General features: G+C 49.3%; 2 protein-coding genes across 15 annotated transcripts in view; one reads left to right on the top strand and one right to left on the bottom strand.

The window, feature by feature from the left end:
* The window catches only part of LOC137427628 (uncharacterized), a 96,000-nt gene extending 94,566 nt beyond the window's left edge, over positions 1-1,434 (bottom strand). For 7 of the 14 annotated variants that reach the window (XR_013623465.1, XR_013623464.1, XM_078777951.1 and 4 more), the window contains exon 1: positions 938-1,017. The gene's annotated coding sequence lies outside the window, so the exon portion shown is untranslated. Of the gene's footprint in view, positions 1-367; positions 419-937; positions 1,031-1,318 lie in introns of those variants that run through there. The other 7 variants (XR_013623467.1, XM_078777956.1, XM_068117242.2 and 4 more) reach the window with 5 other exon arrangements.
* A 321-nt stretch (positions 1,435-1,755) lies between these two features.
* On the top strand, positions 1,756-23,589 carry MRPL53 (mitochondrial ribosomal protein L53). Its single transcript, XM_068117246.2, has 3 exons — positions 1,756-1,890; positions 22,891-23,003; positions 23,117-23,589. Exons 1-3 carry the CDS (start codon positions 1,799-1,801, stop codon positions 23,227-23,229), a joined length of 318 nt encoding a protein of 105 aa, XP_067973347.2. The 5' UTR covers positions 1,756-1,798; the 3' UTR covers positions 23,230-23,589.
* Positions 23,590-26,403: the final 2,814 nt, after the last annotated feature.

Genomic DNA, 26,403 nt, shown 5'->3' with positions numbered 1-26,403 from the left:
TTGAGCATACATCGTCAACCGTTCAACAGATTAAAGTTCAATTTTACCACATGTTATATGACCACTTGATATCGCGGATATTGAGCGTACATCAAAAACTGTTCAACAGAGAAAATTGCAACTTTACCATATGTTACATGACCACTTGATATCGTGCATATTGAGCGTACATCAAAAACCGTTCAACAGAGGAAATTGAAACTTTACCACATGTTATATGACCACTTGATATAGCGCATATTTAGCGTACATCAAAAACCGTTCAACAGAGGAAATTGCAACTTTACCATATGTTACATGACCACTTGACATCGCACATATTGAGAGTACATAGAAAACCGTTCAACAGAGGAAATTGAAACTTTACCACATGTTACATGACCACTTGATATCGTGCATATTGAGCGAACATCGACAACTGTTCAACAGAGGAAATTGAAACTTTACCATATGTTACATGACCACTTGACATCGCACATATTGAGAGTACATAGAAAACCGTTCAACAGAGGATATTGAAACTTTACCACATGTTACATGACCACTTGATATCGTGCATATTGAGCGTACATCAAAAACCGTTCAACAGAGAAAATTGAAACTTTACCACATGTTCCATGACTACTTGATAATGATATAGTGCATATTGAGCGTACATCAAAAACCGGTCAACAGAGGAAATCGAAACTTTACCACATGTTACATGACCACTTGATACAGCACATATCGACAATCATGCGAAATTGGAATCATCGGAATCGCCTCAGCCTTGCTCGGCTGGTGAAAATAAGTGAAGAATACAATTTCCCGTTTGAAGATCTACCGATTTATACTTTTATAGCGATCTTTATCAGCCACTCGAAAACGAGAAAAGCTACTTTGTAAAAGCTTATGAATGTATAGCAGACTTTTCAAAGTATAAATTGTACACATTTACCTCAGAAGTGTAGAAGATGCAATTACAAATTTGTAAGACTGCGTGGGATAAACAATCCATGAATACCACCTAGTTGTTGTAATGCACTTAGTGACGTTTTTCACTTTAACTTTGTTTCGTGCGCCGTTTCAACGTTTTCTTTCGCCATTATTAAAAAGCTGATTTTGTCGATATTTGCAGCTGGTTTCTTATGTTTTACCACATTTTTATGGGGTCATAGTAACATACTAAAGACTGCCCGGAGACGCCTGGAGAAACGTTTTTAGCAAATGAACACTTTTTGGGGGGATCAATGGCCGGGGAATCTTAATTGGGATGACTCGGCGGGGTATAAAACCACCGACTTCCCAGATTCACATCAGGGGAGTATAGAAGACTTACAAATCAGCTTCGTCTTCGTAATATAGCGAGAACTCAAGAACAAAAGGCCGTATCAAGATAGTGTCAATAGTGAGGAAGAAGCATCGAAGAACTATCAATCAATTCAAGTCAGCACTGGAGAAGGGTTGGGCCAACCATCCACTGACATACAGCTTTTATTAATGATGATCCAATGGAGTAACGAGGGGCAAATAAGCATCATTCGGTCTCTATATATTCAGTAAGATACAGTAAAATTCGTGATTGTGCAATGTATGTTTGTCACAACGGTGTAGTTAGTGCGTGCATATATATTTTATTTTTTGCTATTAAGAGGCTATTTATCACGCTTACATTCAAATGCAAACGCATCTTGACTTTTAAAACTTTCTTTTAAAACGTTTTATGTCTAATTCGTTTCAGACTGGAATTTGGAAAAGACGTTTAGTTCCGAGCGAAATAATAAAGGCGGCTGCGATAGCGATAGTGCGATCATTCAAGATGGCTGCGCCCAAGGCATTGGTTAATTTGAAAGCGGTGAAAGAGATTGCAGTGCAATTTTGTCCTTTTTTGAGGAATGTCCGTGCAACTAGGTGAGGAAGAAAATACTCTCCTTGTGGTTATTTTTCGGACGGGCACTTCATGTGGGAGAGCTAATGTTGTTGGGTGTTGTTGGCTGCGCTTGAACGTGCGACGTCGGGATCTGGGGACTTTGGGGAGGCTTTGGCTGCGCCATGGCGAGCCGATTTGGTGGGTGACGGGTCCGATCCGCTTGATGTGAAAGCTAAGAAGAGCCGAAAGGAATCCACATAGTCCAGCAGGGCGATGGCGTTGCGCAGACAGATTTCGAGGGACAACAAAGCGCCTGGGCTGAGTTATTTTGCAAAGTGAGAAGAAGAAGGTTGGGAAGCAAATGTCGCTCGATGGGTGCGAGGCTGTGGACAAATGCATGAACGCTTATAGTTAGTGCATTGAATGTTCACTTGGCGACTGAGGGGGGAGAGAAGGAGGGTGTTCTTTCTGGTTACAAATACTTGGAGGTGACTCGTTTAAGAGCTTTGGTGGATAAATTGAGACAAGGGTTAATATCATTGCTTGATTTGTCAATGTCAGGGGGTGGGGTGTGGGTGCCATGATAGGTGCACACATAGGTGGGGGTGTGAGTGTCATGATAGGTGCGTACATAGGTGGGAGTGTGGGTGCCATGATAGGTGCACACATAGGTGGGGGTGTGGGTGCCATGATAGGTGTGCACATAGGTGGGGATGGGTGCCATGATAGGTGTACACATAGGTGGGGTGTGGATGCCATGATAGGTGCACACATATGTGGGGTGTGAGTGTCGTGATCGGTGCGTACATAGGTGGGGGTGGGGGTGGGTGCCATGATAGGTGCACGTGTTTGTGGGGTGTGGGTGCCATGATAGGTGCACAAATAGTGGGGTGTGGGTGCCATGATAGGTACACGTGTTGGTGGGGTGTGGGTGCCATGATAGGTGCACACATAGATGGGGTGTGAGTGCCATAATAGGTGCACACATATGTGGGGTGAGAGTGTCATGATAGGTGCGTACATAGGTGGGAGTGTGGGTGCCATGATAGGTGCACACATAGGTGGGGGTGTGTGTGCCATGATAGGTGCACACATAGGTGGGGTGTGGGTGCCATGATAGGTGTGCACATAGGTGGGGATGGGTGCCATGATAGGTGCACACATAGGTGGGGTGTGGGTGCCATGATAGGTGTGCACATAGGTGGGGATGGGTGCCATGATAGGTGCGCACATAGGTGGGGGTGGGGGTTGGTGCCATGATAGGTGCACGTGTTTGTGGGGTGTGGGTGCCCTGATAGGTGCACACATAGTGGGGTGTGGGTGCCATGATAGGTACACGTGTTGGTGGGGTGTGGGTGCCATGATAGGTGCACACATAGGTGGGGTGTGGGTGCCATGATTGGTGCATGTGCTGATGTGGTGTGGGTGCCATGACAGGTGCGCATGGGGGTGTCGGTGCTGTGATAGGGACACACATTTGGGGGGGTTGGGTGCCATGATAGGTACACATGTTGGTGGGGTGTGGGTGCCATGATTTCTGCATGTGCTGATGTGGTGTGGGTGCCATGACAGGTGTGCATGGGGGTGTGGGTGCTGTGATAGGGACACACATAGGTGGGGGTGTGGGTGTCATGATAAGTGCACGTGCTGATGGGTGCTATGATAGGTGCACGTGTTGGTGGGGGTGTGGGTGCCATAATATTGATAGGTGGGGTGTGGGTGCGATGATAGCGTGCACCCATTGGTGTGGGTACCATGATTGGTGCAAACATAGGTGGGAGTGTGGGTGCCATGATAGGTGAACGTGGGGGTGTGGGTGCCATGATAGGTGCACACATAGGTGGGGTGTGGGTGCCATGATAGGTACACATGTTGGTGGGGTGTGGGTGCCATGATTGCTGCATGTGCTGATGTGGTGTGGGTGCCATGACAGGTGCGCATGGGGGTGTGGGTGCTATGATCGGTACACACATAGGTGGGGGCGTGGATGCCATGATAGGTGCATGTGTTGATGGGTGCCATGATCGGTGCATGTGTTGGTAGGGGTGTGGGTGCCATGATAGGTGCACGCATAGGTGGGAGTGTGGGTGCTATGATAGGTGCACGTGGGGGTGTGGGTGCCATGATAGGTGCACGTGGGTGCCATGATAGGTGCACGTGGGTGCCATGATAGGTGCACGTGGGTGCCATGATCGGTGCACGTGGGTGCCATGATCGGTGCACGTGGGTGCCATGATCGGTGCACGTGGGTGCCATGATAGGTGCACGTGGGTGCCATGATAGGTGCACGTGGGTGCCATGATAGGTGCACGTGGGTGCCATGATAGGTGCACGTGGGTGCTATGATAGGTGCATGTGGGTGCCATGATAGGTGCATGTGGGTGCCATGATAGGTGCAAGTGGGTGCCATGATAGGTGCAAGTGGGTGCCATGATAGGTGCATGTGGGTGCCATGATAGGTGGCTTAAGAGCTTTGGTGGATAAATTGAGACAAGGGTTAATATCTTTGCTTGATTTTTCAGGGGGTGGGGTGTGGGTGCCATGATCGGTGTGCACATAGGTGGGGGTGTGGGTGCCATGATAGATGCATGTGCTGGTGTGGTTTGGGTGCCATGATATGCACCTGTCAGGGGGTGGGCCTTCTCACTCAGATCTCAGCCACTCAGTGATCCGCTGAATGATCTCAGCCGCCTTCTCACTTTATTATGGCACCCACACCCCACCAACACGTGTACCTATGATAGGTACATGTGTTGGTGGGGTGTGGGTGCCATGATAGGTGCATGTGTTGCTGTGGGGGTGGGTGCTATGATAGGTACATGTGTGGGTGCCATGATAGGTGTGGAAGAAGGATTGTTGAGAGTTCTGTGCAGTTTAGAACAAGTAGGAGTTAGGGATATTGAAGAAATGTTAAATTACATCATATTGGTAAATGATTGAGTTTTTTGGGAAATGATTGAAGGATTTTGGGTGTGAATTGATTTATTTTTCAGGAATTCTACCAACGGTGGGAGTCAGTGCAGATTTCTGCAGCAGAGTGCCAGATGTGAACCAGTGGCTGAAGGAAAGGTGTAGGAAGGAGGGGTTTGTGAATGTATGGATCCCTGTATGGTCATTGTGTATGTGGTCGGGTGGCACGGTGCTTAATAGAAAGGGGGGAGGGAGGGCAGGCGGTGAGACTTGTGGCGTTTCATGAGAAGGACATTGGGACTTTTTCGAATAGAAACGGAGGATGAGGTTGGAGTGTTGTGGCAGCGAAGGTGGAGATCCAAGAGCATCTGGGGATAGGCGACCACAATATAGTGAAGTGTTTCGCATTTTCAGTTGCAGGTCGAAATTAAATATTGTTACAGACGCGGTTGTGGATGTTGGTTTACCGAGCGGTTTGGTATGACCGCGTCTGCACGTTTACCCGATTATACTCGAACGTTGGCCGAGTCGCGCTACGCTAAATCAATTGAGGAAAAGGACACAACGGCTGGGTTAAAATGACACGACACCAAGGGTTCAGTTCTCAAGACCTCCGGAGGAGGTTATAATATTGCGGAAGGTCAGATTACAGGGATGAGAGAGACAGCATAGTAAGGCAGGCACTTAATTACGGTCTTATAGTAGCCCCGACAGACGACAGATAAACAGGACAAAACTGACTCACACGGGGATTGATGGCAAGGAAAGCGGGTAGTCGATGGCTCAAGGTGCACCTTGGCTCAGGGACAGAATCGACCCGGTCCGGTCCAGTAGATGCGGGGAGGTCGCTCAGCGCTCGGAGGTCGCGACTTGTCTTTTCAAGCTGGGGGCGCATCTGACGTCACGTCCGGTCAGTCGCTGCGTATATCCGGCGGGGAGTGACACGCCCTCGGCTAGTTAGCTCCGCCCCAGATGGAATCGGTCCGCCCTTCTTATTGGGTGCGGGGGGGTTACCGGGCTCCGCCCTTGACGAGGAGCTGACAGTGAGCCCCTTCGTGGTAACCCCGTCGGAGCGCATGGTCAATGGCGGCTAACCAAGCCGGTGTGAGGACGCACACTCCCCGCACGCCGTTGTTGTTGTTGTTGTTGTTGTTGTTGTTGTTGTTGTTGTTGTTGTTGTTGTTTTTTCATGGGGAAGATGGGAGGAGGTATGGGGAGGTCCTAAACTCACTACTGGTGCCATACGATCACATTCTGGTGCAACGAAGAGTCAGAATTAATGGAAACGAGTCCTTAACTGACATAGACTAAGAATAACTAGCAAGATGTCCGAAAGTTGTCTACGTGAGATGCGGTGGACCTGGGCACGACATTTAATGGGGGAAAAAGGGGAAGGTCGGTTCTACAGAGTGTTATTTACAGGCAATGGGACTAGGGAATGGGGGATTGGGGATAGTTGGGGAGTATTGGGGAAATAGGGGAATATTTACAAGCGGATATGGAGGCCAAATGCCATATCCGCAACATTGCACCCTTCTCTACCCTCGGGGCGTCCCGACCCGATAAATTTTTACCTATTTTAGTGTGGCACTCAGATGTAGTTCCCTCTACTATTAACTCTACCCTGAGTGCGACAGTTTTACGGATATTCACAAATGAGTAAATATGTCCCCCTGCGACGTTGCACCCTTCTCCTCACAGAAACACACCCACAGGATAACCGAATTGCGGAAAGAATTCGCAAACTAAACATACAGCCGGTAGGGAGCATTATTTACACAAGACTACGCTGATATTTACACTACGATCCAGGACCTGTTTTTGGAGGAACACATGCAGATGTTATGCATAGAGGGAGCACGCATGCCAACATCGATACACCAACCCACGAGTGCTCTGTGGCCTTACGGCCTTTAATAATGTGCAGAGCACCCCTTCCAAGCACCAAAAGCACCACCCCAAGCACCAATCGGTGCAGTCACCATAAAGTGTCTATAAATCACGGTGTGGTGTCGCAGCCGGCCGATGGTCTGCCGCTGGTCTTGCCTTCGTGTGGTGCACTTGGCCTTCTTACTGCTTTCAAAAATAAAGAAAGGCGCCAACCGCGTCCATTTCTTTATTGTGGCCGTCAGGGGGCCAACTATAAATGGTTCACCTGTATGGCATAGGTGCCACGTTGACCCATAGGTCCATCCACGGGTGGTGCTTGGCCGCAAAAGAACTGCGGTCCATTGTGGGTGGCCACCAAAATTGCGGTCCATATGGTGTATCGATCCAGGCAGCAAGCAGCGAAAGTGCAGGCCCACAACTGCGGAGCCAGCACCTCTCTCTCCTCTCTCTCTGCCCCAAAGCCAGATCCTCGGAGGTGGGAGACAAAAGAAAAGACAAGTGAGTAAGGTGGTAAGGGCGCAAAAGTGCACGCAATGTAAGGTAATGCACACTGGGGGCACATGGGAACCAGGTGAGACAGGTACGTTCCTACCGTACGCCCCCCCCCCCCCACCAGGTAACCTACATGGCCCCTCCCTTACCCCTTACTGCATCCACAAAACACAACACTACCCATAAACATCTATTTTACCAATCAACAAACGTCCCTACTGTCTTCCCCGTTCCTCCCATAAACCAAATTCGTCTTCTCTCCCTCCTAACCAATCAAATTTGCCATTTTCAACTCTCATCAAAATTTGCCATCTCCAACTGAACATCAAAATTTGCCATTACCAATTCATCATCAGTCCCTCCTAAGGAGGGAGAGATGGAATCACCCCAATGTCTCATCCACGTCGTGATGCGTCTCACCAATCCACAGCAATCTCATTTCCTGCAACAAAACAAAGAAAACACAGGTGTGGAGTCATCATCATCACCACAGGTAAGTGGCTGCGTATGGTGCGACAGGTTCATAAATCCTAACTATTTCCTAAATGACTTTAACAACTTTACATTACCCGGGGTCTTTCCCTGCCAATCCATTGGCCAACTTACACTATGGGTTCTAAAAACCAATTCCCATTGACCAACTGTGGTGCTTTTCAATTTGGGGTCTCACTCCCCCGATTCATCTCCCGGTGCCCTCGCACAATTTCTGGGCTGTGGCGTGTACCTCTCCCAGCGGGTCTACCCACCTGCACACCTCCACCACTGCAGTTGCCTCCGAGCTTACCTGCTCCTTACCCTAACCTAACTACCTGGGGAAGGCCCTCTGGCGCTCTCCCCACTCGGTGCCCTCTCTGGCACTGGGCTACCCGGGTCCGTCCTCCGGATCCTCGGGCCCCATCCACAACTCTACCGGCTCCCAGAGCCCACCTGCGGCCTCACCTGGCCGACATCCTCACAGTGGTGGAGTGCCCAACCAACTACACACACTAACAGGCTACACGCCCAGCCATTTCCACAACACTAATGCACCCATCCGCAATACCATTCTGCAACCGCACCACAAATGCCAATATCCAACCACAATTTACCTATACCCTCTACCTAACACTTACACTACCCGCCCCGGGTACTCGTGAAAGGGGTCCACTCTTCCCCCATCCACACCTTCGCACCATGCACACCACTCCGTACCACTTACTCCAACTCTCTCCACACACCTGTACCTGCACACCTGTGCTCTCACACCTGGTGCCACCTGCACCCTTCTCTCCCCAAGCGCATTCACGCTGATCCACACACCCACTACTCATACACTGCTCCACACACCTGTCCAGTTGCACACTTGTGCAATCACACCTGTTCAATTCTCACCTGTTCAATCTTCACACACACGGCATCATCTCAGCTAACTACTCCCTTCTGAAACTTGCGCTTCCCAGTCGTCCCTTTAAACTATTGCGCTCCCTCGTCATTATCATCCACACTAATCTACCTGCGTCCCCACTACAGGTATCAGTCACTAACTAAACTTAACGTCACCTAATGTCATCTTCGCTAGATCCCTACAATATAACCTAACCCACCCGGGCTAGTTTTCACTGCCATCAACCCCATAAGCTATTGCTCCTTTGCCCCCACATGGGAAGGGTGGCAGGGATGCCACCCTTACCCACCGGGCCTATCGCTCCTCAATCCCCCAGTCCTCTGGCACTAATAAGCCCCCCTTATTCAGAGGTACTGGGTCCCGCCTCGGCATCTAAAGCCGAGGCAATCCACGGGGGCGCCTGCTCGCCGGTGTAAGGTCTTATCCGGTCGGCGTGGACGATCCGAGGGAGGGCTCGTGGCCCCATTTTGATCTTAATGACCACGTCACAGATTTGCGACAGGACGACTCCTGGGCCTTGCCAGGGGGAGGTGAGCTTTGGGCACCTTCCCTTCCGCCTCCGGGGATTAAAGAACCAAATCTTCATCCCCGGAGCGTATTGACTCCCCTGGCTCCGGTCGTCGTACCTGCGCTTCATCTTTTCCCCCGCCAGATGGAGTTAGCGGCGGGTGAAGGCATGGACTAGCTCCATGCCTTCCTCTAGGTGACGTGCGTACCCCTCCCTCGGCGGGTTAACCACTGTGTCTGGCACGGGACCGCATAGCAAGTCGGCGGGAGCCCGTAACTCCCGCCCATACATAAGCAACGCTGGACTGCATGCGGTGGCCCCGTGCTGGCTGGTTCGGTAGGCCATGAGCAAATAAGGGAGATGTTCGTCCCAGTCATCCTGACGGGTGGCGGTGAACAGTGCCAGTTGTTGGATTAAAGTTCGGTTGAATCTTTCCACCATCCCGTCAGATTGAGGTCTTAAAGGCATTGTTCTGGTTTTCCGAATTGACAGGAGACTGCACACATCTTTTAGCAATTTGCTCTCAAAATTTCGTCCCTGGTCGGTGTGCAACTCCTGTGGAATCCCATGCCGGCACACAAATCCTTCCACGAAGGCCTGCGCTACCACCCCTGCTTCTTGCTTGGGGAGGGCGTAGGCCTCCGGCCACTTGGTGAAGTAGTCCATCACAACGAGGATGTACTTATTACCTAGGCGGGTGCGGGGTAGTGGGCCTAGGATATCCATGGCCACCCGCTCTAGGGGGGCCCCCACCTGGTGTAATTGAAGGGGGGCCCTCATCCTCCGTGCTGGTCCCTTTTTGGCAGTACAGGCGTCGCATCTCCGACACCAGTCCTGTATGTCGCGCCCCATATTCACCCAATAAAACCTCCGGCGTACCCGCGATATTGTCTTTGTCCTGCCCAAATGGCCGCCGGAGCGGGTACCATGCACCTGTTGCAATATGACGTTCTTGAATTTGTCAGGGACTATCACCAGCCAGGAAGTTCTATCAGAGGGAACCTCCACCCACTTGCGATACAAGATGTTATCCTTCAATTCCAGGGTCTGCCACTGAGCCCAATATGCCTTTGTTTGTGCCCCGAGGGGGGTGACCTCTTCCCCCTTTGGTCTTTGCCCCAATTTGACCCAATTGAACACTGGCCCCAGGACAGGATCCTCCTGCTGGGCCGTGCTCCATGCCAAAGTTCCGAATTCCTCATCTGCGGTTAGTGGCAAAATTGGCCCTCTCACCCGGGTTGCCCGGACAACGAGGGTCGGGTCCGAATCGCCCAATTGTTCCCTCTCCTCGTGTCTCGCACAAAATTTGCAGTTTTCCCCCAGACAAGGACGCCGAGAGAATGCGTCCGCATTACCATGGGCCTTCCCGGCCCTATGGGCCACATCAAAATCGTACTGCTGCAACTTTTCCAACCACCTCGCAATTTGGCCCTCTGGTTCCTTGAACCGAAGGAGCCATTGCAAGGAGGAATGGTCAGTTCTAACCAAAAATTTCCGCCCGTACAAGTACGGGTGGAAATGGTTCATGGCAGCCAGCATAGCCAATAACTCTTTGCGAGTGACGCAATAATTTCTCTCGGGCCTACTTAAGGCCCGACTATAATAACCAATCACTCTCTCCACGCCCTCCTGTGTCTGAGACAAAACTGCGCCCAATCCTTCCTGGCTCGCATCCGTGTCCAGGGTAAATGCCCCGTTGCTAGTGGGGTACGCTAGAAGGGGTGCGGATGTCAGACACCCCTTCAATTTTTGGAAGGCCTCGTGGCACTCCCGTGTCCAATTAAATCGCGTCCCCTTCTCCGTAAGCCGGTGGAGGGGACGGGCCAACTCCGCAAATTTCGCCACAAAGCGCCGGTAGTAGGAGCAGAGTCCCAAAAATCCCCGCACCTCTTTGATGGTACGTGGTGCGGGCCACTCCTCTACCGCTTTAATTTTGTCTGGGTCCGTTTTTACCCCCTCGCGGCCGATCACGTGACCTAGATAGGCCACCTCTCTTGCAAACAAAGTGCACTTACTCGGGTTCAGCTTCAACCCTGCCTGTCTGAGGCACCCGAACACCTGGTCCAAATTAGCTACTGCCTGGGGGAACGTTTGGGCATGTACCAGGACGTCATCCAGGTACACCAGGCATGATTGCCATGGCATGCCGCCCAGTACATGCTCCATCAATCTTTCAAAGGTGGCGGGGGCGTTACACAAACCAAACGGCATCACAGTAAACTGATACAGTCCCTTACCTGTGGAAAATGCCGTTTTCTCCTTCCCTGCCCTATCCATCTCCACCTGCCAATACCCACTCTTGAGGTCCAAAGTTGAAAACCAATTTGAGCCCGCAACGGCATCGAGGGTGTCATCAATCCTTGGCAGGGGATATGAGTCCTTGAGTGTCACGTTGTTTAGCTGGCGATAGTCCACGCAGAACCGCGTGGTCCCATCCTTCTTTTTGACCAGCACAACAGGTGACATCCAAGGACTTCCCGAGGGCTCGATCACGCCTGCGTCGAGCATTTTTTCAACCTGCTCGTCAGCTTCCGCCCTCTTGCTCCAAGGGAGCCGTCGGGCGGCCTGACGAATAGGCCGGGCCTCACCGGTGTGGATCTGATGTTTCACCAGGCCCGTACGTCCAATATCCTCGGTGGACAGGGAGAAGAGGTCCAAATGGGACCCAACCAGTTTGTGTAAGGCCTCCCTCTGGGTACCTCCCAACTCTACGCTACTACGATTTACCATCTCGCAAATGGGATCGGGCCAATTCCTACTTGTTATTGAAGGCTCCCCCCGGGGTCGGCTCGGCTGGACGTTCTCGCCCCTCACTGTCGCGACTTCCTCAACTGGGGTGCAGCCAGCTACCCTCGTGCCCCTTACTATAGTGCGTGGTTCTGTACTCATATTTATTACTCGGACGGCCACTACCGGTCCGTCCGTTTTTACAAGGGTGCGGCCCACGATTAAACCCGGTATGGACTGCGCTGCCACCGGTTCGACCAGGCCGCAGGACTCCTGCCATGTTGGGCGAGCTGCCCACCGGGCCGGCACTATCGCCTCGGCCCTTGGGGGGATGGTCACGGCCTCGGAAGCCTCCAGCTTCGCTCTCTCGGCCGTGCTCACTCCCCCTAACGGCAGCTCTTCTACTCCCACCTGCAGGATCCCCCGGCACAAGTCGATTTTACAACCGCTGGCAGTCAACAAATCCAACCCTATTAAACATGGGTCGCACACCTCCGCCACCCAAACATCTATCTCCCTCCTTACCGACCCTAACTTGAGGGTCACAGAACCACGCCCTATGATCGGGGCCGTTACCCCGGTAGCAAGTTGTAAACTATAATTTTGCAGGCGCTGGATCTTATCCCAGCCACCTGCGCTCGAATCAAGGACCACAGGGCTGATGATCGTGGCGCTAGCTCCTGTGTCCACTACGGCGTCTACCCCCACGCCGGCAATTTTGCATCTAATTGTCAGGCTACCAGTTCCAATTTGGCCACAATAAATGACCTGTCGCGTCAATGAGGGCTCTCCTCCATCCTCTTCTGCCGAACACCGCCCTACGTGCCCGACACCTTCTAGTTTCCCGGGGTCTGGCGGGGGGGTGTCTGGGGTCGGCTAACCCGCTCCCCCCTGGGCGGAGTTGAGGACCTCAACCGCCGGGGATCATCCCGGCGCGCGGCTCGATAGTGCCGCGCCAGGTGACCCAGACGGTTGCAGGTATAGCACCTCACCTGATAAGGTGCTTGCCTCCGGAATTCCAAATTTCCCCCCCTGTAGGTCCGAATTGGATTACCCGCTCGTGGTCCACCGCGGGCCACCTCCGGGGCCGCCTGCCATGGTCCAGGTCCCGCCAGGCGCTGGTCCACCAGCCTCCGGACCATGCCCGCCAGGTCAGGACCCACGTCGGGGGCGGGCCCCCTAAGGGGTCCGCCCTCCATCGGGGGTCCCACCTGGCGGACCGCCATTGCGAGACGCTCGCCCCCCCGGGCCAGGGGCCTCGCTGCTTCCCAACGGGCCGCAGCGTCAGCCGCCTGGCTCAGAGTCTGCGGGCGCCACATGGCGAGCTGTTGCCGGAGCTCAATATCCGGGAGGGCCTGGATAAAATGGTCCAGCGCCAGGCTTTCCCGGGAATCCGCTGCCATGCTAGCATGTGCGATCCCCACTGCGCGGCGAATGTCGTGGGCAAGCTCCCCGATGGCTTCCTGGGGCTTGCGCTTTCGCAGCGCGAGCTGAGCTTTAACAAGCTCGCTCTGCTGTTCAATGCCGAATCGATTAATTAGGGCGTCGCGGAGGGCTGGCAGGGTGAGAGCACCCGCTGGTAATGCCGTCAGCACCTCCGCCGCCGCGCCGCGCAATGCGGCCACCAGGTGTACTCCACCTTCGTCCTCACCCCAACCGTTGCCCTTACACACACAGTCGAACTGCGCCAGGTACGCGCGTAGATCACTCTTGCCGTCATACGGCGCGAGTGGGACCTTGTGGGACCACCTCGTATGCGAGTCGTTGCCCGCCTGCCGGACCCCGTGCGTCGCCCCTTGCGGGGTCAGCGCGGGGCCGAACCGGCCGGGCCCCCACAGTACATTACCCCCAAGGGGCTCTCGTGCCTCCCCGGTCCCTCCAACAACTACCCCTGTTGGTGTCGATGCATGGGTCACACTTCCGCAACCCGCTACCCATTCCATACCACCACAACCTTGCTCAACCACACCTCGCACCTCTCGTTCCATACCCTCCGGACCAGCCATACACCTCACTCTTGGCCTCTCACGAACATCCGGGTCTATCTCGACCCCCAAACTTATTAAATCACCTGGCGCATCATACGCACGACCATATTGGTCACCACTTACACCGGGTCCTCTTTCTCTTCGCTTCTCCTCCATCACCTGCGAATCCCTCATCCGGTTAATGAGCACATCATCACGATCCGAACACAGACTTTGGACCAATTCTTTTACCTCCTCTTTTATCTCTTTCTTATCCTCTCTCCGTCGCTTCTTAATTTCGCTCACCCCTTCTTCCACTTCTTCTAATTTCTGCTTCACCTCCTTCATCTCCTCGTGCGCCCGTTTAAGTTCTTCCTCTAACTCCACTTTATTTTTTTCTATGTGCTCCCGCACCTCCCGCTCTTTAACCTCCATCACCTCTACCACCTTGTTCATTTTCCTCGTCAGGTCCTCGTGTACCGTCTGACACTCTTTTTTAATTACCCCTACGTCCTTTTTCATCTCCTTCTGTGTCGATTTGAAACCCTCTATTACCGCTGTGTTCTTCTTTACCTGGCCCCCCAACTCCTTTTGTCCCACTGTCAGTTGTTCTACTCCCAGCGTCAACTCCTCTATACCACCTTGCAATTTTACAGTCCCCTTTCTCACCTCCTTCTCCATGCGCTCCTTACAGTGCCTCACCTCCTCGCGCACTCCTCCGACCTCCTCACTCACACCACTTCTGATCTCTTCTCCCATCACTTGCATCTCCTGCCCAGATGCCACCCTCATCTGCTCCATTTCCTCCCTGTGAGCATCCAGTTTGGTTTCTACCCCCATTCTGACCCCCTCTATCTGCTGCCCCATTTGTTTAACTTCCCTTTCCGCTTGGTCCCTCATGTCCCTCAATTTGCCTTCCATCCTGTTTTCTAACCCCTCTAACCCCTTTTGCATCCCTTCCATTTGATTCTCTTGAGCGGCCATTCTGTTTTCTACCCCCATTAACCCCTCCTGTATTTCTCCTAATCTATCGTCTAATTTCCCAAATTTCATGTCTAATCCCTTAAAATTATTGTCTAATCCCTCACCAGTACCCCTCGCTTCGTCCCTCATTACCCCCATTTGGCCCTCTAATCGCTCACCCATTTGTTCCATAAAGGCCCTCATTTGCAGGAGGAAAAGGTTCGAATCCACCAGGGGCGCTGCCACGGTCGCGGGCGCGGTCGCCGTGACCAGCGAGGCGCCATTTTGCGCGCCCGCAACGTCGGGCGCAACGACGCTATTTTGTGCGTCTGCTACCCTCACTGCTTCGCTCTCCTTATGTCCCTCATTTTGGTCCTGGACCGACCCTGCCTCACTCTCCTCTACCGGACCCCAGCCGACTTGGTCTGCCATAGCGCGACTTTCAAAATTCGGGTTTTTATATTTTGTAAAACACAATCAAATTTCGCTGTTATAATTTCGAGCGCGTAAAACGCGCTCCGGATCGAATTCTACCTCCCAACACCAATTGTTACCCTAGTGGTACAATTGGTGTTCCAAAATTTGGGCCTAACAAATTTAGTCCCAGGTCCGAATCCGACACTCCTGACACCAATTGTTACAGACGCGGTTGTGGATGTTGGTTTACCGAGCGGTTTGGTATGACCGCGTCTGCACGTTTACCCGATTATACTCGAACGTTGGCCGAGTCGCGCTACGCTAAATCAATTGAGGAAAAGGACACAACGGCTGGGTTAAAATGACACGACACCAAGGGTTCAGTTCTCAAGACCTCCGGAGGAGGTTATAATATTGCGGAAGGTCAGATTACAGGGATGAGAGAGACAGCATAGTAAGGCAGGCACTTAATTACGGTCTTATAGTAGCCCCGACAGACGACAGATAAACAGGACAAAACTGACTCACACGGGGATTGATGGCAAGGAAAGCGGGTAGTCGATGGCTCAAGGTGCACCTTGGCTCAGGGACAGAATCGACCCGGTCCGGTCCAGTAGATGCGGGGAGGTCGCTCAGCGCTCGGAGGTCGCGACTTGTCTTTTCAAGCTGGGGGCGCATCTGACGTCACGTCCGGTCAGTCGCTGCGTATATCCGGCGGGGAGTGACACGCCCTCGGCTAGTTAGCTCCGCCCCAGATGGAATCGGTCCGCCCTTCTTATTGGGTGCGGGGGGGTTACCGGGCTCCGCCCTTGACGAGGAGCTGACAGTGAGCCCCTTCGTGGTAACCCCGTCGGAGCGCATGGTCAATGGCGGCTAACCAAGCCGGTGTGAGTACGCACACTCCCCGCACGCCGTTGTTGTAGTTGTTGTTGTTGTTGTTGTTGTTGTTTCATGGGGAAGATGGGAGGAGGTATGGGGAGGTCCTAAACTCACTACTGGTGCCATACGATCACATTCTGGTGCAACGAAGAGTCAGAATTAATGGAAACGAGTCCTTAACTGACATAGACTAAGAATAACTAGCAAGATGTCCGAAAGTTGTCTACGTGAGATGCGGTGGACCTGGGCACGACATTTAATGGGGGAAAAAGGGGAAGGTCGGTTCTACAGAGTGTTATTTACAGGCAATGGGACTAGGGAATGGGGGATTGGGGATAGTTGGGGAGTATTGGGGAAATAGGGGAATATTTACAAGCGGATATGGAGGCCAAATGCCATATCCGCAACAATATTATAGGCCTAGGCTCCTACCACTCCTGGTGGTCTGGGGACCCAGGGTGGACACCAGATGTCAGACGTTCCTTGAAGGTCTCTCTTGCATTCATCCATTTCTGACCATAAAATGACTTTTAATCATGCCAATATTTTGTACTTTTAACAAACACAACACAACATAAATTTTAAAGGCCATTTTCCCTACTAGAGCGGGGGTTAGCCTTGCGGTCCCCATGACAATCTTCTCCATTTTGCCCTATTTTCTGCATCTCTTCTTGTTAACCCCCTTGCCCGCATTTCTTCTTCCACCATCTTTAGCCAAGTCTTTCTCGGTCTTCCCCGTCCTCTACTTCCTTCTACATTCATTTCCTTCTACATTCATTTCCATCACTCTTCTCAACCAGTCACTTTCATCCTTCCTCAACACATGACCAAGGGAGGGTCCTTGTACTTTTTGTACTTTTAAGCATAATCTAATTTTAAAAATATATAGATTCGTTTGACCTATTCTTTAATTGACTAAAACGGCACTCGGTAGAGCGCATACTTCTGCTTGGCTGAACACTTTACGTTTTGTATCCCACAGACAGGCCGGTTCCACATCCGGACCTCCAAAATCGAATCCGCTTGTTGTTGTCACCTAAAAACACTCATCCACCTAGTTTTGTCTGAATCTGTCCACAACGTTTTGAGAAATCGTGCTACATATCGGTTTTGGCACCATCTCTCAATGGTGAAGAATCACTTAAAAAAAAAAAAAAAAAAAAAATCGTATTCGGATCCGTATTTGGATGTTCACCAAAATTGAATCGATTCTTCCTTGTTACACACTCAACCTGTCCACCAAGTTTCGTCCAAATTTGTCCACATCTTTTTGAGATATCCTGTTCACAGACACAGGGGTGAAAACATAACCTCCATCCACCACAGGTGGTGGAGGTAATGAAAGGTGGTGTCAGAGATGGACGATTGGGAAAAGGGAAATTATGTTTTTTTTGTTGAAAAAGTTTTTTTTCTTTTTTCTTTTTTTTCTTTTTGTATACAGGATCGAGGCTCGTGAAAGAGCTAACATTTATCACACAAAAAAATCAAAACAGACACAAATTATATAATAAGGGGAGCTATATAATAAAGGGAATGGTAGACAAGATGGGGAAGGAAGGGGAAGCACACAAACAACATTTGAGTGCAGGGACATCGGGAGATCTGTGGGGGGGAGAGAGCTTGGGGGGAGGAGGCGAGGGAAGGGGGTGGGGGTGTGAGAAGTATAAAACATATGGACACTACAAGGACTTCCAGGAAAGAAGTCGGCACCTCAAAAAGTGGATTTGGGGTGAAATTAGCGGGGGTAGAAAAGATCAAGGTTTTGGATGGGGGAAGATAAGAGATGGTGATGAACAGCTGTCTTAAAGACCTGGAGGGAGGAGTGGGATTGAAGAGAGTGAGGGAAGAGAATTCCAGAGATGGGAGAAAAGAGGAATGAAAGAGTGAATGTGGAGAGAGCCTTGATTTTGGCAGTTTAACCATAAGAGGGTTGCTGGCAGATCTTGTGCGACCTGTAGGAATATTTGGGGGACAGAGCCCAGAGAGAGCTGGGGGAGCAAGGCCGGAGAGGAGTCGGTAGAAGACAGAAAGACCACCAACCTGCCTGCGGTGAGTAAGTGAGAGGCCCTCGGAGTTAGTTGGAGTTGGAGTGGATGTTGTTGGAGTAGATGTTGTACCTCGAAGTAGATGTTGTCGACCTTGAAGTAGATGAGTAGATGTTGGAGTAGACCTCAAAGTTGGAGTAGATGAAGTGAAGAAGCATCTCAGCTTGGGTAAAGCTTGGGGTCGGGGCAAGTACCAGAGGATCGGAGAGTAGCAAAGGTAACTTCGTTATTTGATAAAGGATGCAGATATGAATTGTGGAACTACGGACCTGTTAGCTTGACTTCTGTTGTGCGAAAGGTGTTGGAGACGTTAATTTAGGAACGGACAGGGAACCATTTGATTAAATACAAACTAATTACAGGTAGTCAGCATGTATTTACCAAAGGAAGATCATGTTTCGCAAATTGATGGGAGTTGTATAAAGTAATTTCTGATTTCGTGGATGTAGTGTATCTTGACTTTCTGAATACACTTGATAAGGTAGGGCAAAGGATTGTTAAATGCAATTTAACCTGAACGAATGAGTTTAACCTAAAGTGCTGGGGATGGGTAGGAATAATGAAAACAGAGATTACGTGATACAAGGGGCAATCTGGGAACGTGCCACACAGGAGAAGGATCTGGGGGGTGGTAATAGATACGGTGTGTGGAGCGTGGCAAGGAGACAGCACACAGTACCAGGGTATTAGCTGGTATTCGTAGGGGGATAAATCTATCTATATAATTATAAAATTGAAATCTTGCGTGTTTGTATGTAACATTCGATCGGTCCGGGGGCGTGGCTTACCCCTTTGAGAGAGTAGTAATATCCACCATTTTATTAACTCGCATAGCTTTGAGGCCTGTTTTGTAGGCCCGTGGTGTCTTGCTCTCTCTCTCAGTTTTATTTCAAATCAAATTCGATATATCATTTCATTTTTCACAGTCGCTAACATAGTTTTAGACTCGGTTGAAAAAAAACGGGAAGAAAATCCGATGAAAGTTTCCGTTTATAGAACGAAATGAATTCTGAAAGGCTTGTATCTTCAAGGCCATTGAGTCTGTCTCACGCCTTTATCTTCAATCTAACTCGCCATCTGATTTCATTTTTATCGATGGTTTTAGACTCGGTAAAATAAATAATTGAGAACATTCACGCACACACGGGAAATTGCAGAGATATATTTTAAAAATCGCGCCACGTTGATATACGAAAATACACCGCCTAAAATAACAGGCATACAGTATACAGGGTGATTGAAAAGTACCTCCCTATTTTAAAATACTTATAATGTATTTCTTAACTATAATTTTTACACGAAATGGATATAAGAAGAAAGCGTATAGCATGAAGTTTTATTTAAAATTCGATACGGGCACCAGAATTCGCCAGCAGCTTCTCAAGCCGCCCGGGAACCGCGTCAACTGATTTCACCAGGAACTCTTGTGGGATGGAAGACATAACTTCTCGTATTCGCCCTTCAAGTTCTTCCAAAGTCGTTGGTTTGGTACAGTAGACTTGCTCTTTTACCCAACCCCAAAGAAAAAAGTCACATGGTGTTAAGTCAGGGCTCCTGGCTGGCCACTCATACGGACCACGACGACCCATCCATCTCCCAGGGAAGTGGGCATTCAGCCATTCACGAACAACAATAGCAAAATGTGGAGGAGTGCCATCTTGCATGAAAATCAAATCTTCAACATTCTCCGAAGCACTGATAATTGGCCAGATTTCGTCTTGCAGCATGGTGAGGTACCTTTTGGCATTCATGGTATCGCGAAGAATGAAGGGACCTACAATCCTTTCCGAAGTCATTCCACACCACGCCGTTACCTTGGGCCGATATTGCGTTTTTTCAGAAATAACACGAGGATCTTCTCCTGCCCAGTAATAGCAGTTGTGACGGTTCACAAACCCACCGATGTGAAATACCGCTTCATCGGACCAGAGGATATTTTTAAAGAGATCAGACCAATCTTCATACCACTAGCTGGGCACGCTCCTGCAGGGTAAGACGTCCAGCCATGTTTGTAGGGCTTCCGAATTTCAAACAAAAAATAATCTGAAAAAAAACCAACACAGATTACATTCTCATACATTAAGGAACAAACAATAAAAATTTGAGAAAAATATTACAATAAATAAATAATTTCTAAATATTTTAAAATAGGGAGTTACTTTTCAATCACCCTGTATATCTTCGTCATTTCATTCGACATTATTACCCGGAAGTAAAATATGTTTCAGGAAATTACCGAGAGATATTTCTTCGATTTTTTTTATTATTTATATGCGCATACACTTTGAATAGGTTTATTTGAAATCTTTAATTTTAACAATGTAATTTATTTGTCATTTGATGATCGGCAAAACGATAGCACAAACACAATACTATTTGCAGGAAGAATGTCGTATCAACCCTCCGACGGCGCTACGGACGCGGACAACGAATCACACCTCACGTCTATGGACACGAATAGCAACATCCGCACGAATCAGTCATCAATGATTTTCATTGACGCGCCTGGAGGCACAGGGAAGACGTTTCTTATTAACCTGATTCTCTCTAAAGTGAGAGCGAGTGGAGAAGTTGCCCTTGCGGTGGCCTCATCTGGCATAGCTGCTACCCTCATGCCTGGTGGAAGAACAGCGCACTCAAGGTTCCAAATCCCTCACACCGAGGGAAGATGGCGTATGCAACATCGATAAAAATTCCACTATCGCAGACCTCTTTCGAAGTACAAAACACATCGTGTGGGATGAGTGTCCTATGATCAGGAGAGAGAGTTTCGAGGCTGTGGATCGCACGTTGCATGATGTATGTGACAAAGACGAGCCTTTTGGAGGGATCTTGACGATATGCTGTGGTGATTTTCGTCAACGTGATCGGAGATAAGGGCCGAAATCACGTGTCACAGGTAAGTGATTTAGAACGCTGGAGAGGTGAGCCTTATGGCTTGCTGGCCCAAATAATCTCCCTGATGATGTCCAGCGTTCGCTTTAGTTCTATTCTCATATCTATTCAAACTGACATTGACCCAACGGGTCATGGGTCGTCTAGGGGTAGCATCATCATCATCATTGGCTGAGGGGTAGCATCATTGGCTGAGGGGTAGCATCATTGGCTGAGGCGTAGCATCATTGGCTGAGGGGTAGCATCATTGGCTGAGGGGTAGCATCATTGGCTGAGGGGTAGCATCATTGGCTGAGGGGTAGCATCATTGGCTGAGGGGTAGCATCATTGGCTGAGGGGTAGCATCATTGGCTGAGGGGTAGCATCATTGGCTGAGGTGTAGCATCATTGGCTGAGGTGTAGCATCATTGGCTGAGGGGTCACATCATTGGCTGAGGGGTGGCATCATTGGCTGAGGGGTGGCATCATTGGCTGAGGGGTAGCATCATTGGCTGAGGGGTAGCATCATTGGCTGAGGGGTGGCATCATTGGCTGAGGGGTCGCATCATTGGCTGAGGGGTCGCATCATTGGCTGAGGGGTCGCATCATTGGCTGAGGGGTCGCATCATTGGCTGAGGGGTCGCATCATTGGCTGAGGGGTGGCATCATTGGCTGAGGGGTGGCATCATTGGCTGAGGGGTAACATCATTGGCTGAGGGGTGGCATCATTGGCTGAGGGGTGGCATCATTGGCTGAGGTGTAGCATCATTGGCTGAGGGGTCGCATCATTGGCTGAGGGGTCACATCATTGGCTGAGGGGTAGCATCATTGGCTGAGGGGTCACATCATTGGCTGCGGGGTGGCATCATTGGCTGAGGGGTCTTCTCCTCACTGCTCATTACTAAAAACTGCTCTTCTATGTGAGGATTGATAAATAAAAGCAATTAGAACCAGTAAATTTAGTTTTATATGGCATTTTGCCTCTATTAGAAAGTGTGAGAAAATTATATATATTCGCCATAGGTTGACCTTTGACCCCCACTGTAACCATGGTAACCCCTTAATTATATATAATAACATTGACCCAACGGATCATGGGTCGTCTAGTTATTAATAGAAAGAGGTTGTTTTAATACTGTATAGGATTAAAGTGAGGCCTCATCTAAAATAGTGTTTGGTTTTGGATTGTAATTGGCTCTGTCTGTCTGTCTGTCTGTCCATCTGTCAGGCTATGTTCTAAACTATTGTGTAGAAATGCAGCAAACCTGGTAGTTATAATCACAACATGGCAAGACAAGAAGGTGCAATTGCATTATTATTTTTCGCCATACTAAAAAAATGCAGTTACAGGCACATTTTAAAACATTTTTCAAATTCAACTTCGTATAGGCAATCAACATTGGGGGGTGGGAGGGGGGGGGGGAATGAAATGGGCAACGAGTTTTTTGATTTTACCACCATTTCATGCCCCAGGAGGTGGGGACTTAGGGGTCAAAATAGGATTTTTTTTCTTTTAACTCAAAATTTGATATTGGGTCAATCCTGGAGTTTCAACCATGTTTGCCATGTTTCAACTTTGCTTTAGATGGGGGTTTGCGACGGCAACAGGATGGCTGAGAGGCGTGCACACTCACCTTTGAGCTATCTCACCTGGGTTTGAATCTCGACCCAACTAAAAAACTGCCACCCTCGTGTTTTCTCGGCTGGGCGATGCATCAATACATGTGCGCCATCTATCGCATGAAGCTTTAGCTGGAGGACCCGCCTTGTCAGTAGTGGTCGTTGTTGTCACACAAGGAGTCAGAGTTGGCTTCCTGTACCCTGAACAAATAATGACGTATGCTTTTGGGTTCATCACCGTAGCTTTTGCAGCGTGCAAATATACCTTCCTTTCTGCCCAACTTTGAATTTGATTATCTGCGCAATCATGTGTGTAATACTTGGCCCTTGTTGTCGAATCACGATTACTCCTGCTTGTGTTGCAGGGAGTTTCTTGCGCGTGTGAATGTGGAACGGGTGCGAAAAACCAACTACGCCTGCGTGTTGCGCACAGATGTACGACACGATGGCTCAGCGCCTTGTGTTACCGTCTCGTTCAGTGAGTCGTGCCTTGACATCCTTTGTGTGATTTTTTCCCCCCCTTTCTGTGCAAATGTGCATCCATTTTATATCTCCCCTTATTGCAATGCATCTTCTTCTCTTTTTTTTTAGATGACGACGAGAAACTTGTGATGAAGAGTGAGAGGCTACTCTGTGAAGAGATGTTAAGTGCCGTACAAAAGCTCTGCCAGCAAAAGGAACCCCCTTCAGATACTAAAAAGTAGTTGCTCTTCTAACTGAGGTGCACAGGAAAACGGTTTTTGATAACCATCCTGGGACACGATCAAAATTCAGCCTTTGGGGTCCAACTAATCGCATGTACGTAAATGGACGTAAGGACGTAAATGTGATTCCAACGTGATGGATGTATAAATGACCATGGCCGTCAGGTAAGATTCACCTCGAGGGGCCATCGCCATTCGATGATACCTTGCAGCGCATGATTGTTCAAACTGAACGCTTTTCCCATTGATTTTAATGTTTTGCTGCATTTGTATTATAGGATTTGCAGAAAGAAGCTAAAATATCGGTCTTTCATTGGTGTATTAAAATTGTACAAATAATAAAATGTTATTCTTCTTGAACATGCGTATCTTGAAATGGATACTTTGAATACATGCTTTGACATGTATCTCCAGATTATATAAATCGTATATATTTGTGTCGTTTTTGTATTTATTAATACTTTGAATACATGCTTTGACATGTATCTCTAGATTATATAAATCGTATATATTTGTATCGTTTTTGTATTTATTCTGTATATATTTGTATATTTGTATTTGTAGCGTTCAGGGAACACTTTGATTCGGAAGAGGGTCAGAGAGCGGTATTCAGGATTGCAAAGCAGATAGCGAAAGAGAGGTGCTATGTGATGGGGGTGAGTTGCTTGAAGGATGAAGTGGGACAAATCGTTGTGGACCCAGATGGAATTAAAGGAAGATGGAAAAGATATATGGAAATGCTGTTGAATACAGAGAATGAATGGGATGGCAACATAGAAAGTAACCCAGTTTTAGGACCGGCAGAGAAGATAACAGAATGAAGTTGAGGAAGCGATAAAAGCAATGAAGAGTAGAAAAGCGGGAGGGCCGACGGGAGTTGTGGGAGATATGTTGAAGGCAGCAGGAAGTTGGGGGTGTGAAGAGAATGACAGAGATCTGTAATCTGGTGGCGAAAGAAGGCCGCATTCCAGTGGATTGGGAACTGAGTACCCTCGTCCCTCGATACAAGGGGAAAGGTGACCCTCTGGACTGTGGCTCGTATCGAGCGATAAAGTTATTGGAGCATGGAATGAAGGTATTGGAAAGGGTGTTGGAGAGGAGGATAAGGAAGAAAGTGAAGATCGACAAAATGCAGTTTGGATTTATGCCAGGAAGAGGAACGACAGACGCGCTTTTTATTGTAAGGCAGTTGCAGGAGCAGTACATGGAGAAGAGGAAGAAGTTGTTTCTTGGGTTTGTTGATCTGGAGAAAGCAATCGAAAGGGTTCCACGCAAAGTAGTGACATGGACATTGAGGAAGTTAGGAGTTGAGGAATGGTTGATCAGAGTCGTGATGACAATGTACGAAAGAGTGCACAGCTGTAAGGACGAAGGACGGGAACAATGGTGAGTTTGAGGTGAAGGTGGGAGTGCATCAAAGGTCGGTACTAAGTCCACTACTATTTGTAACTGTGATGGAGGTGCTGGCTCGGAACGTAAAGGAGGGTTTACCGTGGGAGTTGTATGCAAATGATCTGGTGTTGATTGTGGAAAGTATGGATGGACTGAAGGAGAAGATGAACAAGTGGAAGGAATATATGGAGACAAAAGGTCTGAAGGTGAATATCGGAAAACGAAGGTGATGGCAAGTGGTAAAGCATGTGGTGAGGTGGAAAGAACTGGGAAGTGGCCGTGTGCTGTGTGCAGGAATGGTGTCGGAGTGAACTCCATTCAATGTACAATGTGCGCTGAGTGGGTTCATCAAAAATGTAGTGGTTTGAGAGGGTCATTAACCAGTGTGGCAGCTACATTCAAGTGTAAGGTATGCACATAGGGAGCTGCAGATGGAGGAAATGTTGAGTTGGATCTTGGAGACGGCGTGAAGCTGGATGGTTTGAAAACATTTTGCTACCTCGGAGACATGTTGAATGGAGAAGGTGGATCAGATTCGGCAACGGTTGCTCGAGTAAGATGTGCATGGAAAAGTTTCGGGAACTGAGTGGCGTGCTGATGAGGAGGGGAGTGTCGTTGAAGCTGAAGGGAAAGGTGTATGCTGCATGTGTGAGAAGTGTTATGATTTATGGGAGCGAGACATGGGTAATGAATGTAGAGCAGCAACGAAGGCTGGAAAGGGTGGAAATGCGAATGGTTTGGTGGATGTGCGGAGTATCGTTGAGAGAGAGGAAGACAAATGAATTGCGAAAGATGATGGGAATAGAGCCTGTGATGGATGCTGTGAAGAGAAACAGGTTGAGATGGTTTGGTCATGTGTTGAGGAAGGATGAAAGTGACTGGTTGAGAAGAGTGATGGAAATGAATGTGGAAGGTAGTCGAGGACGGGGAAGACCGAGAAAGACTTGGCTAAAGGTGGTGGAAGAAGAAATGCGGGCAAGGGGGTTAACAAGGGGAGATTCAGAAAATAGGGCAAAATGGAGAAGATTGTCATGGGGACCGCAAGGCTAACCCCCGCTCTTGCATGGAAAATGGCCTTAAAATGCCTGTTGTTGGTTGTTGTGTATATATTTGTATCACTTGTAATGTTTTGATATTCAGATCAATGTATGTGGCATAAAGCATATATATATATATATATATATATATATATATATTGTTGTAGGTGACGGGTCGCGCCTCCCGGCACGGCCGTCCCACGGGTGCAACGCCGGCTGGTTCGACACAGATCTCGGGTTACGCGCCTCTATCGCGATACCAAATTACACCTGTGCCTTGCCAGTTGGGGAGACACCCGTCGCTACAGGTTGGGTTTGTCAGAGACCGAGCGAAGTCTGCCGCAACCTGTAGCCAGCTTGGTTTTAATTACAAATCGAGCGGATTGCTCTTCAATGCGACACAGATGAATGCAGTGCGGCAACTTCCATACGAATCAACCAGATTTAATGGGGGAACATTAGGGTACACAAAACAAGCAAGGCGTTCACGATAACATAATTCAACTACGAGTAATAACCCGCTCTTATCTAGGGAGCTACGATTAAGGGTTTCGCGGGGTGACCCTAACGAGATAAACCTTAGGCCTGGACAACATTCATACAAGACAGGGGGTACTTGGTGGTGTTGATGGACGAGAGGTGAAGATGTGAAAAGGGCGAATGCAGCTCGTAACAAGCCGATGTCGCCGGATTCGAAGGCCCCGCTTGGGCCTGCAGTCTGCCAAATGGCGGCCCGCCCTCTTAT

This window comes from Myxine glutinosa, chromosome 5, assembly GCF_964187855.1.
Source record: "Myxine glutinosa chromosome 5, kmMyxGlut1.1, whole genome shotgun sequence".
Taxonomy (NCBI): Eukaryota; Metazoa; Chordata; class Myxini; order Myxiniformes; family Myxinidae; genus Myxine; species Myxine glutinosa.
The sequence above is the reverse complement of the archived record's forward strand: the minus strand, read 5'-3'. Positions and strand labels throughout refer to the sequence as shown.

Coding starts and splice junctions, on each gene's coding strand:
- MRPL53 (XM_068117246.2), top strand. CDS start 1,799: ATGGCTGCGCCCAAGGCATTGGTTAATTTGAAAGCGGTGAAAGAGATT. Junction 1,891..22,890: donor AGGAATGTCCGTGCAACTAG/GTGAGGAAGAAA, acceptor CTTGTGTTGCAG/GGAGTTTCTTGCGCGTGTGA. Junction 23,004..23,116: donor TTGTGTTACCGTCTCGTTCA/GTGAGTCGTGCC, acceptor CTTTTTTTTTAG/ATGACGACGAGAAACTTGTG.